Source organism: Elephas maximus, chromosome 10 (genome assembly GCF_024166365.1).
Source record: "Elephas maximus indicus isolate mEleMax1 chromosome 10, mEleMax1 primary haplotype, whole genome shotgun sequence".
Classification (NCBI taxonomy): Eukaryota; Metazoa; Chordata; class Mammalia; order Proboscidea; family Elephantidae; genus Elephas; species Elephas maximus.
In genome coordinates, this window is record NC_064828.1 from 34474788 (window position 1) to 34489838 (window position 15051).

At 45.3% G+C, this 15051-nt stretch overlaps 1 protein-coding gene and 1 long non-coding RNA gene across 3 annotated transcripts in view; one reads left to right on the forward strand and one right to left on the reverse strand.

Moving 5' to 3' along the window:
• LOC126083886 (uncharacterized) overlaps positions 1-15051 on the forward strand; it is a 40299-nt gene that overhangs the window by 15561 nt on the left and 9687 nt on the right. The window lies entirely within an intron of this gene.
• The window catches only part of SLC7A8 (solute carrier family 7 member 8), a 62692-nt gene continuing 57086 nt past the window's right edge, over positions 9446-15051 (reverse strand). For both annotated transcript variants that reach the window (XM_049897963.1, XM_049897962.1), the window contains 3 exons: positions 13882-14031; positions 12007-12184; positions 9446-11467 (listed from right to left, as the gene is read on the reverse strand). In XM_049897963.1, the coding sequence (XP_049753920.1) occupies positions 11307-11467; positions 12007-12184; positions 13882-14031 (489 nt within the window). In that variant the 3' untranslated portion in view covers positions 9446-11306. The remainder of the gene's footprint in view (positions 11468-12006; positions 12185-13881; positions 14032-15051) is intronic.

The window sequence follows — 15051 nt, forward strand, 5'->3', positions numbered from 1 at the left end:
GCCGTGGAAGCAGCAGTCAAGAAATCAAAAGACGCATTGCACTGGGTAAATCTGCTGCAAAGAACCTCTTCAAAGTGTTGAAGAGTAAAGATGTCACCTTGAAAACTAAGGTGCGCCTGACCCAAGCTATGGGTCAATCACATCATATGCATGTGAAAGCTGGACAATGAATAAGGAAGACCGAAGAAGAATTGACGCCTTTGAATTGTGGTGTTGGTGAAGAATATTGAATATACCACGGACTGCCAAAAGAACGAACAAATCTGTCTTGGAAGAAGTACAGCCAGAATGCTCCTTAGAGGCAAGGATGGCGAAACTGTGTCTTACATACTTTGGACATATTGTCAGGAGGGATCAGTCTCTGAAGAAGGACATCATGCTTGGCAGAGTACAGGGTCAGCGGAAAAGAGGAAGACCCTCAGTGAGGTGGATTGACATGGTGGCTGCGGCAGTGAGCTCAAGCATAGCAGGGATTGTAAGGATGGTGCAGGACCTGGCAGTGTTTCATTCTGTTGTGCGTGGGGTCGCTATGAGTCGGAACCAACTCGATGGCACCTAACAACAACAGGAAAATTATATCAATCACAAAATGGAGGACAACGACACAATACTGGGAGTCATGGCTTAACCACGTTGACACATATTTTGGGGGGACACATTTCAATCCATGACACTCCCCCTTTCCACTCCGGGTTCCCTGTGTCCATTTGACCAGTTCTCCGACTCATAGCAGAATCGACTCGACGGCAGTGGTGGGTTGTCTCTTTCTGCCTTCTCATCCTGCCTTTGGACAGGAGCTGCCCGTTTGGTCTTGTATATATGATTGAACTAAGAAGCACATTCCTCAGGTGTGTTATTTTTTGTTTTATAAAAAATAGCCCTGTCTAAATCTTTGCCTAAAGAGTAGGCTTCAGGAATGGTTTCTGTTCTGGGTTAACAGTGCGTCCAGGGCCCATAGTTTCTGGGGTTCCTCCAGTCTCTGTCAGACCATTAAGTCTGGTCTTTTTATGTAAATTTGAGTTCTGTTCTTTGTTTTTCTCCCCCTTTTTCTGGGACTTTCTGTTGTGTTCCCTGTCAGGAGGTTCGTGTTGGTAGCTGGGCACTATCTAGTTCTTCTGGTCTCAGGCTGGTGGAGCCTCTGGTTCATTTGGTCCTTTAGTCCTTTGAGCTAGTATTTTCTTTATGTCTTTGGTTTTCTTCATTCTCCTTTGTTCCAAGTGGGATGGGACAAATTGATGTATCTTAGATGGCTGCTTGCACGCTTTTAAGACCCCAGAGGCTACTTACCAAAATGGGATGTAGAACATTTTCTTTATAAACTATGTTATGCCAATTGACCTAGATGTGCCCAAAACTATGGTTCCCAGGCCCCAGCCCCAGCTACTCTGTCCCTCAGAGTGTTTGGATGTGTCCAGGAAACTTCTTGGCTTTTGCTTTGGTCCAGTTGTGCTGACTTCCCCTGTATCGTGTATTGTCCTTCCCATCACCAAAGTTGATCCTTGTTTACTTATCTAGTTAGTGATTTCCCCTCCTTGTCCCTCCCCACCCTCATAACCTTTTCTTGAGTTCTCATAATAGTGGTCTCATACCATATTTGTCCTTTTGTGACCGACTTATTTTACTCAGCATAATGCCGTCCAGATTCATCCATGTTGTAAGCTCTTTCAAGGATTCATCATCGTTCTTTATCGTTGCATAGTATTCCATTGTCTGTATGTACCATAATTTGTTTATTCATTTGTCTGTTGGTGGGTATTTAGGTTGTTTCTGTCTTTTTGCTGTTGTGAATAGTGCTGCAACGAACATGGGTGTGCATATGTCTATTCATGTGATGGCTCTTATTTCTCTTGGGTATAGTCCTAGGAGTAGAATTGCTGGATCACATGGTATGTCTATTTCTAGCTTTTTAAGAAGCGCCATATCATTTTCCAAAGTGGTTGTACCATTTTACATTCCTACCAGCTGTGCATAAAAGTTCCAATTTCTCCATAACCTTGCCAACATTTGTTATTTCATGTTTTTTGGATTAGTGCCAGCCTTGTAGTTTTAATTTGCATTTCTTTAACGGCTAATGGTCCTGAGCATTCCCTCATGTGTCTGTTAGCTGCCTGAATGTCTTCTTTGGGGAAGTGTCTGTTCACATCCTTTGCCCATTTTTTTACTTTTTTTTTTTATTATACTTTAAATGAAGGTTTACAGAGGAAACTAGCTTTTCACTAACAGTTAATACACATATTGTTTTGTGACATTGGTTGCCAAACCCACAACATGTCAACGCTCTCCTCTTCTCGAACTTAGGCTCCTCTGTCCCCTCTTGGCTTCTTGCCCTTGCCCCTGGTTTGGTGTGCCCATTTAGTCTCATTTTGTTTTATGGGCCTGTCTAATCTTCAGCTGAAGGGTGAACCTCAGGAGTGACTTCATTACTGAGCTAACAGGGTGTTGCGCCATACTCTTGGGGTTTCTCCAATCTCTGTCAGAACGGTAAGTCTGGTCTTTTATGCCAGTTGAGCTAGATGTTCCTAGAGACCATGGTCCCCACAGCCCTCAGACCAGTAATTTGGTCCCTCAGGGAGTTTGGATGTATCTATGGAGCTTCCATGACCTTGCCTTTGTCAAGTTGTGCTGACTTCCCCAGTATTGTGTACTGTCTTACCCTTCACCAAAGTTACCACTTATCTATTGTCCACTTAGTGTTTTTTCCTCCCCAACCCTCCCCCTCCTTCGTAACCATCAAAGATTTTTTTCTTTTGTGTAAATCTTTTCATGAGTTTTTATGGTAGTGGTTTCGTACAATATTTGTCCTTTTGTGATTGCCTGTCTCTTTCATTTTTCTAGATTTTGTGTTTACTGAGACTTTATGTTTTTCTTCTTTATTTTGATGAGTAGATTTGTTAACTTTCTTTGTGGTTACCTTGAAATTACCCTTATCTTCCTAAGTTTGAACTGGTCTTTTATTACTTGGTATCGCCTTGACTGGCTCTCCATTTGAAAATTCTATACGTACACTGTTTATTCCCTCTTTTATTGTCTTGACATTGTTGTAATTTACAGATTAACCTCTCTGGTTCCCTGTTGTAAATATTTTAGTTTTGATTTATCCTTGAGAGTTTATTACCTAGGTTGGTACCTAATGTGGTCTTGCATCCTAGATTCAGGCTGTCGTCTGATGCTATTGGTTCTCTAACCGAAGGACTCCTTGTAATAATTCTTGTAAGTTTGGTTTGGGTTTTACATATTCCCCTAATTTCTGTTTACCTGGAAATGTTCTAATTTCACCATCATATTTGATTGAGGGTTTTGCAGGATATATTACTCTTTGTTGGCAATTTTTTTCTTTCAAGATTTTATGTATGTCATACTGTTGCCTTCTTGCCTGCATGTTTTCTGCCTAGTAATCAGAGCTTAGTCTTATTGTTCCCATCTGTATATGATTTTTCATTTTTCTTGAAATGCTCTCAGGATTCTTTCTTTGTCTTTGGTTTTAGAAAGTGTGATTATGATATGATTTTCTTTTGGGTCTATCCTGTCTGGGGTTTGTTGAGCTTCTTGGATGGTCAGGTTTTCATCTTTCATGATATTAGGGAAGTTTTCTGTCAGCAATTCTTTAATGATCCTCTCTGTGTTTTCCATTTTCTCCCCCTGTTCTCAAACTCTGATCACTAGCAAATTTTTCATTTTGATTGTATCCCACATTGTTTCTTCATTCTTTTCTCTGATTTTTCCTCAAAGTGGTATCCAAGGATTTGTTTTCAATTTTGCTGATCCTGCCTCCCATTGTTTCAGACTTGCTCCTCAAACCTTCTATGACACTGTCCATTTCTGAAATCTTGTTGTTTATCTTTTGGATTTCTAATTGCTATTTTTGTATGATTTCTAGTTGTGAATTTACTGTGGCATTTTGTTCCTGTATTATTTTCCTGAATTCTTCCATGGTTTTGTCTGTCTTTTCCATGATCTTGTCTATTTTCTCCTCATTTTTGTCTTCTTTTTCCTTCAACTCTTCGATAGCCTTGAATATTAGAGATTTGAATTCCCTATCAGGTAATTCCAGCACTTTTTCTTCTGCTGGAAGGTATCATCTGGTGTTTCATTTTGGATACTTACTGGAACCATCCAGTCTTTTTTTTTAGTATGTTTTGATATTATTGTCTGCTGTCTTCAGGACATTAAGTAACTATTTTCTTCATTTATTGATTGTTTCATCCTGCTTTTTTGTTTTATTTGCTTATGTCTGAGCAGGCTGGCTGGGCATTCTTTGTTGTTTGCTTGTCTGTGGGCATGATACTTCTCACCACCTTGTCCAATGGGCAAGGCCAGTTGCTCAGCTATGGTGCAGTGGGGCAGGTCCAACAGAGGGGGAGGGGCTGGGATGGGTCATTTGTGGTGTGTACTGCAGCCGACAGGGCAAGGCCAGGGATCAGTGCAGGGCAGGTTCTGGTAGACCGTGCTTGTGCTGCTCAGGGGTATGATGCTCAGTGCATGGTGCAGATAGGCAGGAAGGAGGGGTAAGGTTGTGACATCTGGAGCTAAGTGGGTGTGGGAAAGAAGAGAAAGAGGAGCCAAAAAAAAAAAAAAAATAGTGATGAGGGAGCCTACCATTGGAGTAGTGAAAACCAGGGGAAGCCATGTGTTGGTGGTTTTCTAGCTGGATGGTGAGGCACAGCCTGTCAAGAAGGGGCAGATACAGCACATGCAGCTAGGTAGGTGGGAGAAAGGAAAGGAAAGAAGGGAGAGAGAGATAAGAAACTAGATTAAAAACAAAAAAGAGAGAGAGAAAGGCACACGCAGCCAGGTGGTCATGAGAAAGGAATGGAAGGAAAGTAGAGAGAGACGAGAAACAGAAAAGAAAGAAGGATGCCAGGTGGTTGGGAGGAAGGAAACAAAGGAACACAGAGACAAGAAACCGAGGAAAAAAAGAAGAAAAAGTAAAGAAAACAATGCTCCAGGGGAACCCACCAGAAGTGGGTCCCTAGCTGAGTGGTGCTACACAGCCGATCAAGAATGAGTGGAGATGGCACATGGTGCCAGGTGTTCAGGAGGAAGGGTAAGGAAGGAAGGTAGAGAGACACAAGACTGAGGAAAAAAATGAAAGAAAGAAAAAAAAAATCCGCCCAGGGAGCCCACCAGAAGCAGGTCCCCAGCTGAGCGGCCCTACACGACCTGTCAAGAAGCAGAGATGGCACATGGTGCCAGGTGTTCAGAAGGGTAAGGAAGGATGGTAGAGAGAGACAAGAAACCAAGAAAAGAAGAGAAAAAGAAAAAAAAAAAATGCCCTGAGGAAGCCCACTGGTGTGGTGGTGCAGACCAGGGAAGTGGTTCCCTAGCTGAGTGGCACTGCACAGCCTATCTAGAAGGAGCAGAGATGGTACATGGCACCAGGTGTTCAGGAGAAAAGAAAGGAAGGATGGTTGAGAAAAGAAAGGGAAAAAAAATCCCCATGGGAGCCAACGGCTTGGCAGTGTGGACCAGGGAAGTGGCTCCCAAGTTGAGCAGTACTGCACAGACTTTCTAGAAGGAGCAGAGATGGCACACAGTGCTAGGTATTCAGGAGACAGGAAAAGAAGGAAGATTAGAGGTGAGAAACGAAGAAAAACAAAAAGGAAAAAAGAAAAAAATGCCCCCAGGGAGCCCACCGGCATGGCAACGTGGACCAGGGAGTGGTTCCCCAGCCAAGCGGTACTTCACAGCCTATCAGGAAGGAGCAGAGATGGCACATGGAGCCAGGTGTTCAAGAGAAAGGAAAGGACAAATGTGTGAGAGAGAGAAGAAACCAAAAGAAGTAGAAAAAAGCAACAGCAACTGTGTGGGTGGGGTGAATCCAAGGGGCATGGAACCAGTGTATCCCTGGCCAAGGAACCTTGGCAGGGGGAAGAAGAGTGGGGAGTGAGAAACTATGTATCACTAGTTATCGGGTGCTCTGTCTCTTGCTGGGAGCTCTGTGAAGCTGCCTTCCGTTCTACTGTCTGCTGATCTCGGTGGCTGAGTCCAAGATGGCAAATCCATGCCATGTTAACTGATAGAGGACCTCCACTCCATATCTCTCCTTGCTGTCTGTCCTCTCAGTTTCTTATTCCATTTGGTGCTTGGTTGAGTCCTTTATTCCTTCATTTGACACTTAGGGTTCTAGGATTGACATTTGTCTCTGTTTTACTTAGTTTTTTGGGTCTTCGCTGTGGAGGGATGACGTGGTGCTTCTGTCTACGGCACCATGTTCTTCTTTGTCCATTTTTTAATTGGTTTATTTGTCTTTTTGTTGTGGAGGTGTTGCAGTATCTTGTAGATTTTAGATATTAGACCCTTATTGGATATGTCATAGCCAAATTTTTTTTTCCAAGTCTGTAGATTCTCTTTTTACTCTTTGGTGAAGTCTTTAGATGAACATAAATGTTTGATATTTAGGAACTCCCAGTTATCTAGTTTCTTTTCTGCTATTTGTGCATTGTTAGTTAGGTCTCATATACTATTTGTGCATTGTATTAGGGCCCCTAGCATTGTACCTATTTTTTCTTCCATGATCTTTATTGTATTAGATTTTATATTTAGGTCTTTGATCCATTTTGAGTTAATTTTTGTGTATGGTGTGAGGTATGGGTCCTGTTTCATTCGTTTTTTACAGATGGATATCCAGTTGTACCAGCACCATTTGTTAAAGAGATTATCTTTCCCCCATTTAATGGATTTTGGTCCTTTGTCAAATATCAGCTGCTCGTAGGTAGATGGGTTTACATCTGGGTTCTCAGTTCTGTTCCATTGGTCTATGTGTCTGTTACTGTACCAGTACCAGGCTGTTTTGACTACCATGGTGGTATAGTAGGTTCTAAAATCAGGTAGTGTGAGGCCTCCCATTTTCTTCAGCCATAGTGTTTTTGCCTTATATGCATGCAAAAGCTGGACAATGAGTAAGGAAGACCGAAGAAGAATTGATGCCTTTGAATTAAGGTGTTGGCAAAGAATAATGAATATACCATGAACCTCCAGAAGAATGAGCAAATCTGTCTTGGAAAAAGTATAGCCAGAATGTACCTTAGAAGCGAAGATGGCGAGACTTCGTCTTACCTACTTTGGACATGTTATCAGGAGGAACTGGTCCCTGGAGAAGGACACTATGCTTGGTAAAGTAGAGAGTCAGTGAAAAAGAGGAAGACCCTCAACGAGATGAATTGACACAGTGGCTGCAGCAATGGGCTCAAACATAGTAAAGATTGTGAGGAAAGATTAAGACCTGGCAGTGTTTCTTTCTATTGTACATAGGGTCACTAGGAGTCAGAACCAACTCACAAGGCACTTAACAACAACCACATGAGTCAGAATTGACTTGATGACACAACAACAACATGGGGACAATACAACACAATGTTTGAAGACTGTGCTGACTTGAAAATTTCAAGAATAGGTTTGCTATTCCCACAGCCTATAGCAAATTCCTTGGATACCATGGTCACAAAAAGATTTGTTGTCTTGACTGTATTAAGAAATGAATGCATAAACAGCTATGATTTTAAAACCAAAACCAAACCCACTGCTGTCAAGTCGATTCCAACTCATAGCGACCCTACAGAACAGAGTAGAACTGCCCCATAGGGCTTCCAAGCTGTAAATCTTTACAGAAGTAAAGATTTACCACTGACCCTTCAGTTAGCAGCTGAGTGCTTTAACCACTGTGCCACCAGAGCTCCTTGCTATGAGTTCAGTGACCTCTAAAAGGCTCCCAAATTCCCTAAAGTTGGGTATCTGAAATTCCTAGCATTAAAGGCACAGGTAGGGTTAAGATAGAATAAAAAGCTGGCCCAGGTTAAAAAAAAAAAAAAGTTTACCTAGTAAGAGATCCACATTTGCCCATTTGACCAGGTTGAAAAGATTAGCAGGTATCCCCTTAAATAGAGAAAGGCCTCCCTTCTCCTCAAGGACAATTGTTTCCATGGAGTGAGAGGGGCTTGGGGAGGGCTGGACTTGCCAGGGAGTGCCTGGGTGGTGAAAATGGTTAAGCTCTCAACTACTAACTGAAAGGCCTGGCAATCTGCTTCTGAAAGGTTGCAGGTAGGAATACTGCAGAGTGCAGTTCTACTCTGCAACACATGGGGTCGCCATGAGTCAAAACTGACTCCATGGCAACTGGGTTTTTGGACTTGCCAGAATGGGGCAACATGGGAAGGACCTCTGTTGGCACAGGGAAAGGAAAATGTATGGGGGAGAGGATATGAGGATATGAGGCTTGGAAAACAGACGCTTGCACAAAGCTAACCTCTGCCCAGTCTTACTCTTGCACTTTCAGGAGGGGCTGATAACCTGAAGGGATCCTAGGACTTCCGAACGTTTGGAGATTGAGCAGCTCTTTGAAATAATGTTCAACTTTCTTTTTCTTCAAAATTGCTACAAAGGGGAAGGGACTTGTCCAAGGACACACAACTGTTTAGTGACTGAGCTGAACTAGGTGCCAAGTATCTGGACTCCCAGCTATTCGGAGGGCCTCCAGCTTCAGTCTGGAAGAATGGCAGCCACAAAGCAGGAGTGTTGGGGTCAGGCCAAGCCTGGGAGTGGAGGCATCTTGCCTGCCTCTGTCCTCACATTGTCCCAGATGGTGAAGGGTGATGTCTTAACACCTCCCCCCCCAACTCCTGCCTAGTCTGTCAGCAGTGTTGGCTCTAGAATGATGCCATTCCAGGACAGGTCACTGGGAGAACTGCCCACAAGGGGAGGAACACAGAAGCCAAGACTGGTTCTAATCTCATCAACTTCCTCTAAAAATTACCTCAAAACACGAGGAGGTATGTCATCCTTACCCCCACCTTAACTACTTCCCTCCTTTTTCCTTGTCCTCATCCAACAGTCTTCCTAATCTTCCACTTAGAAATATTCATCTCACATGGCTCTGTACAGCTGCGTGAACCAAGCCTCACACCTGTAACACTTTACGGGCCAGCCCTGTCGGTGCTCCTCAACCTTACCCCTCAGTTCCTTCCATCAAGGCCCTTGAACCCAGCTGGATGCTCTTCTAATTTCCCCTCTCCACAGTGTCAGCCCATCACTTCCTTTACCACTCAGCTCAGGCTGACCAAGCCTCTGGGTGACCACCCCTGACTTGGCCTCCCCCGGCTCAGCTTGGCACTGTCTCTACTTTGTTCACATTCCAACCTTGAGTAGCAATGAATTTCTTCTTCCCAGCTAGCTAGTTTGCAGGCTCTCAGTACAGTGCACAGAGCAGGAACGTAATGCTTTGTCACTCGCCGAAATATAAAACAGAGTGTTTTTGATTGAAAAACGTGAGGTAGCTGTTTGAACGCCCTGGTGCAAGTTCCTGGGACAGCTCAAAGTTATGGAGAGTGAGAGGCTTTAGGAATGCCATCCTAGAAAGAACTTGGCAACCAAAGACCTCCTAACTAAGGCAGGAAATGTCTAGCGTCTGTGGCTCAGAAAGGCATTTAATTGTCAGCACCACCAAATACTTTATTTCCATTTAAAATTTTATTATATCGAAAGAAAAAAAAAAAAAAACCCTCCATAAAACAAACAGAACTCTAAAACTCAAACCAACTCAAAGACAGAAGATCATTATCCGGGTATCCAGGTTCTAACTAACCCACCTCTCCAAAACAAGCTTACATTAAAAAAAAAAAAAAAAAAATCCAAAAGAAATAGAAATACCAGCTTCAAAAATATTTATCCAAAAAGTAAGGCATCCACTTTACAAAAAACAATAACTGAAGGAGGGGAGGAGGCTGGAAGAATAAGACAGGGGAAAAGAGAATGGTACCCTGACCCTCCAGGACCAACCCCAGGCCACCTAGTGTCTACTCGGAAGGGGTCATAACTCAGACCAAACCAAGCACCTCACTGACAATGGGTCAGGCAAGTCGGAAGGGAAGCTGGGAGATCCAACCCAGGCAGGAGGGGCTTGCTGGGTATTCTAGTTTAAGCAGATGGAATGGGAAGTCAGTGGAAATCCTATGTCCTTAGCATAACAGGAGTGACTGGGCAGGGTACCAGGCCAGAAGCACAGGGAAATGCAGTGTCTGCCTGCAGGACGGTCAGAAGCCCACGTACCACAGCTACCTCAGGACAGTGAGGGGGGGCTGTCTAAGGAGGGACCTTCTCAGGGTCTCTAAAGTGGGTGCCATTTTGCCACTGCCCTATCATCTTGCCCTAGATGCTGTCCAAAGACAGGAAGGTAAGACCAGAAAGGAGGAAGGGGTTATCTGAACCAGCTTTCAGAAAACACTCTCCCCAAACAGTCTCTGAGGTTATGGAATGGGCTCCTCTGGGGAGATGGGAAAGTGCCCTCTCCCCTCTTCTAGGGAAGCATTTAATACCAGGTCTGTCCTGAGGGTTAGAAGTAAGGGAGTATTTTTAAGCCCAGTTTTTGGATGCGAGGTGACTTAAGGCTGATTTGGCTCCAAAGTCTGGCCTGAAGGGCTTGGGGATCCTTCCCAGAGCCAAGGTCCAGAGAGGAGGAAAAGGGCATGACCACAGGTGGCTGGTGGCACTGGCTCTGTGGGTGTGCTGGGGGGAGTAGCTGCTGGGAAAATAGGGTAACTGCTCCTTTCCATGCACGGGGCAGGAGGAGGAGCTGGGCTGTTTTGTCATTAGGGGAGAAGCTCTGTCGCTACATGGAAAATAAAATGCTTTCTGGGTTCAGGAAGCTTTGACACCAAGTTGGAGGCAGGATGCAGGGGCAGAGCTGGGCTTTTGTAAGCTGAGCCTTTCTTGATATCTTCCACAGGCCTGCCGGGAGTCAGGGGGAGGGGGCAGTTCTCCTTCTCCTTGGTCCTTAGCTCAGTGGGGAGGTGGTATCCTGAAGGAAGCCTCACTCTGGACAGGGAGCCCAGGCTGGGGTGGGTGGGTGGAGGAACAGTAGGGAGTGGGTGGGGAAGAGGGTGGAGGGAAGCATCCCCTCTGATTTCTTGGGTCCCAGGTCTCTCTAGCTGACCTTCAATGCTGACATATTTGCTTGAGTCTGTCCCTCCTCTCTGAGCTGAAGCCTTCCCGTGGGCTCAGGAACAGGGAGGGAAAGCAGTACTGAACTCAGGTTCCTGAGAAGGCAACTGAGGGAGTGTGCTGGGAGGGAGGGCTCTGAGCAGCTCAGAGCATGGACAGCCCTTGTGTGGGACCTGGGGGTTAGAGGCTCATTCTTTGGGTCCAAATATTAGTATCTTTGTTTACAACTTCTTACCACCCATTTCCAGGTCCTGCCCCTGTCTGACAGAAGGGTATGTGTGTGTGTGTTGGGGGGACCGCAGACAGGGAAGTAGGGCAGAAAGGGGGCTGAAGGAGGGAGGAGCCAGCTGAGAGGGGTGTGGCAGTCCTCAGGCTTAGGGCTGGTCCTCGGATTCCTTCTCCTTGGAGGGAGTGGGAGAGTACATGGGCTGATGCTGCTCTTCCATCTCCTCAGTCATCTCCTCTGCTCTTGAGCTCACCTCTGTCTTGGGGTACACGACCATACACATCTTTTGGCTCACCAGGGTTAGCAACTCTGCAGGAGAACAGACAAGAACCAAGTCAGTGCTGAGTGTCCCTCTAACCCCACCAACCAGGCCATGGCCTTTCTCATCTCTCTTGCCTCAGGTTCTGCCTCAGCACACAGCCAGTGTCTTTAGGAGACTCCCTTTCCAGGGGATGGCCACCTCACCTGCCTCCTGTGTCTTCTGGGTAGCCTGTTTCTGCCAGCTGCCTCTTGTTCATCAAGGCCCCAGTCTTCCTCCTTCCTTACATTAACCACCGGTTCCAGGGTCTACGCTGGCCTCCACCCAGCCCAGGGAAGCTCCTGCAGGATGGCTAATTGGTTGCATATTCTTGCAGGTCTAAGGCTTGTGTAGAAACGTCAACTCTTCTCAGAGATCTCTGGGAAGACATCTGGGTTTTCCTGCTACTGGCTTCTTCTCCAGAGCTCTTTGGACCCAGGTTAAGATGAACCTAGACCTTCTAATCCTGGTAGGCCTGCCCTGCAGACCACTGATCACTCTATTCTAGACCAGGAGCCCCTTTAGCCATCCAGAACCTTCAACAACTCACCAATGAAGTCATTGAAACACTTGGGCTTGTGTTGCCAGTAAACACCCAGGAAATAGACGGGTACGCCTGTCAGCATGATGGCCAAGCCGATGCCACACACCACAGGCTCTGACCACAGGCTGAAGACCAGCAGGAAGGCCCAGAACAGCAAGTAGATGATGGGGAAGAGCAGGCTGATCTGTAGTTGGAGCAGAGGCACTGTTAGCTGGTTGGAGCTGCAGCTAAGGATCAGGGCATCTTCCCGCCTCTTCACCCACAGTGAAGCTTCTTTGGGGACAGAAGCCAGGCTTCACTCAGTTCTATGGCTCCCACACTCCAAACTCTGATATGGCAGGTACCATGTCAATAAATGTTGGTGAACTTGGGCAGTGGGACAGGAAGAGGACAGGGGAGCTAGGGAGGGAATGATCCTCATTGTCCATTTCCTCCCTCCTGGATGGAATAGACAAGGCTTCATTATCCATGTCAAAGGCTCGTGGCAGCCAGGGGAGCCCATGGGGACTAGGAAACTTGGGTGTATACTTGCTGAGGTCCTTGGGTGGAGAAGAGCATGAAGGGCAGGAAGGAAATGACCTGGGTCAGTCAGACTCCCTGCTTCTCTTCCACTTCTAGGCACAGTGTGCTGAATGTCCATGCCCCTTCCCAGGATCAGCCCCAGTATGTTTCTCTCAAGGATTTTAAAAAGACAAACCTGCCAAGACTCAAGAAATCAGGAAACCCAACATAGTATAAAGCAGCCTAGGGCCTTGACTTTACTTCAAAAAGAAGCATCAAGGAATTCACTCCTTTTTGTCAAACACGTGGAGAATTCCCAAGATTCCTCTTTCTCCTCCTTGTATGTGTGTGGTGGGGAGGGGAGTTATTTGACCTCCTCTTCCCTTCTAGCAAGTTTTCTCAGTGTGGTGGAAAAGTGGTAGTGGAAATGCCAGTGGGGGATTGAGAGATCTGGGGAGCCCTTGAGTCCCCAGGTGGAAGAACCTTCTAGAAGCATCTAGTCTCCCTCTGTTTCCAGAATAGCATTGTTCGAATTGGCTCAGGGTTACTCTCTACTCTTTTAACCTACAGGAGAACCCACAGCACTGTAGCATGCATGTTTTGTTTTAAACTTCCCCATTTATTCCTATCCCAAAGTTACTCCTTTTAGCAACCAATAGATTCATTGAGCACTCTGCTCTGTGTAGGGCCACCAAAAAAACCAAACCAAACCCATCCAGTTGATTCCAACTCATAGCAACCCTACAGGACAGAGTAGAATTGCCCCCTAGAGTTTCCAGGGAGTGCCTGGTGGATTCAAACTGCCAACCTTTTGGTTAGCAACCGTAGCTCTTAACCACTATGCCACCAGGGTTCCCATGTAGAGCCACAGTCATTTATAAAGGGAGATCATGCCGGGCTGAACTGTACTGGAAGCATCAAGCAAGAGGAGATACTTGAGGCCCGTTTGGAAAATGGCTAGAATTTGGATAGGCAGATGGGAGGATGAAACTCATTCTGAGATAGAGACATAGCACAAGTGAACCCAGCTATCCAGAGGGGCAGGGAGGAGACTGACCAGACTAGGGGGTCCAGGAAAAATGTTGGAGAGATAAGAGAGCCTTGAAAAATCAGCTAGAGTTTAAGGCTTAGAGTGGCAGGAAACAAAAGAATGACATGATAAAAATTAATATAACTTAAAAAAAAAAAATTTTTTTTTTTTTTTATTCTCTCAGCTGCAGGATTCTCTAATCCTGTCCTCAGTTACACAGGTCCCTTGCTTCCCAAAGGGTCTGTTATCATCAGAGAGGTGATGATCTGAGGTCAGCAGCCAAGAACAGAGGTGACTTAAAATCTGAGCCAGGAGAGGAGGAGGAGGGGACCCCAAAGGGAGGTTCTCACCTTGATGGGACGGGGGATGTCAGGCTTCTTCCAGCGAAGGACTATCTGTCCAGCAATTGTGACTCCATAGAAGAGGTAGTTGATGAAGCCCACGTAGTTGATGAGTGTGTACATGTCGCTGGTGACCAGCATCAGCAAGGTGGATATGCACTGGGGGAATGGAAGAAGCTTGTCAGTGATCAGAAAGGTATTCAGAGACTGGAGGAGGTGTTTACACGTCAGGTGGCCATTCTCCTGCCTCCAGCTAGATGAGTCCATTTTATGATGGATGTCTCAAAATGGAGACTTTACCACCTCCTCTAGTAATCCAATCCAGGCATCACTAACACCTTCATTGCCAGAAAGTTCTTTATTATTGCAGGGGTGATAAAATTTTTAACCACTGGTATGACACAGGCACTAATCAATCAGAATGGGTGCTGGCCTTAAACAATTGGATTGATCACAGCGCCATGTGTTAGCCCTGGTTTCTTTTATGTTTCTTCCTTGTGGCTCAAGTTTTTTTTTTTTTTTTTTTTTTAATCCCTTAGGGAAGGTTGTTAACTGCAGATTAAGGCTTTAATCTTGCCCTCATCCTTTTTTCTGGCTGAGTCATCTAATTTATTTTCCTTTTTAAATTTAACAGTTATATAGCACTTAATATGCACCCGGTTCTATTTAACCCTAAGTTCTCTCTGTGGTCTTCTTCATAGAATCCATGTTCCAACTTCAAAATCATCTCGATGGCTTTCTTGCAGCCATGTTCTTTCCCTCTGCTAATTTGTGAGGCCAATAAAAGGTTCAGTTCTCCTGTGAGATTTGATGAATAATCAAGAAGATTTTAATAATTCTTGCTGTACCAGCCTTGAGTCCTGGTATTGCACCTATCGCTCAAACTCCCTTTATGGCCCACTGGCCTTCCCCAGTCACCTTTCACAGCTAACCAGTCAAGATGACCTTCATCCCATCCCATATTCAAACATTCTGAAATTCCCCCCAATGTTGTACAGTGCCTTTGACTCCCGAGAGCTTCAGTATTTTGGTTTCTAACTGCTTCTCCAGTGCTCCAAAGTAATTTTCAATGTTTTAGTCAGGATCCAGAAACAAACTCCAAAAGCCCCAACGGGAACGTGTCTTTACTCCTTCCTTTTTTTTTTTTTTTTAGCTCTCTCTGAGTGATTCTACCCTGGG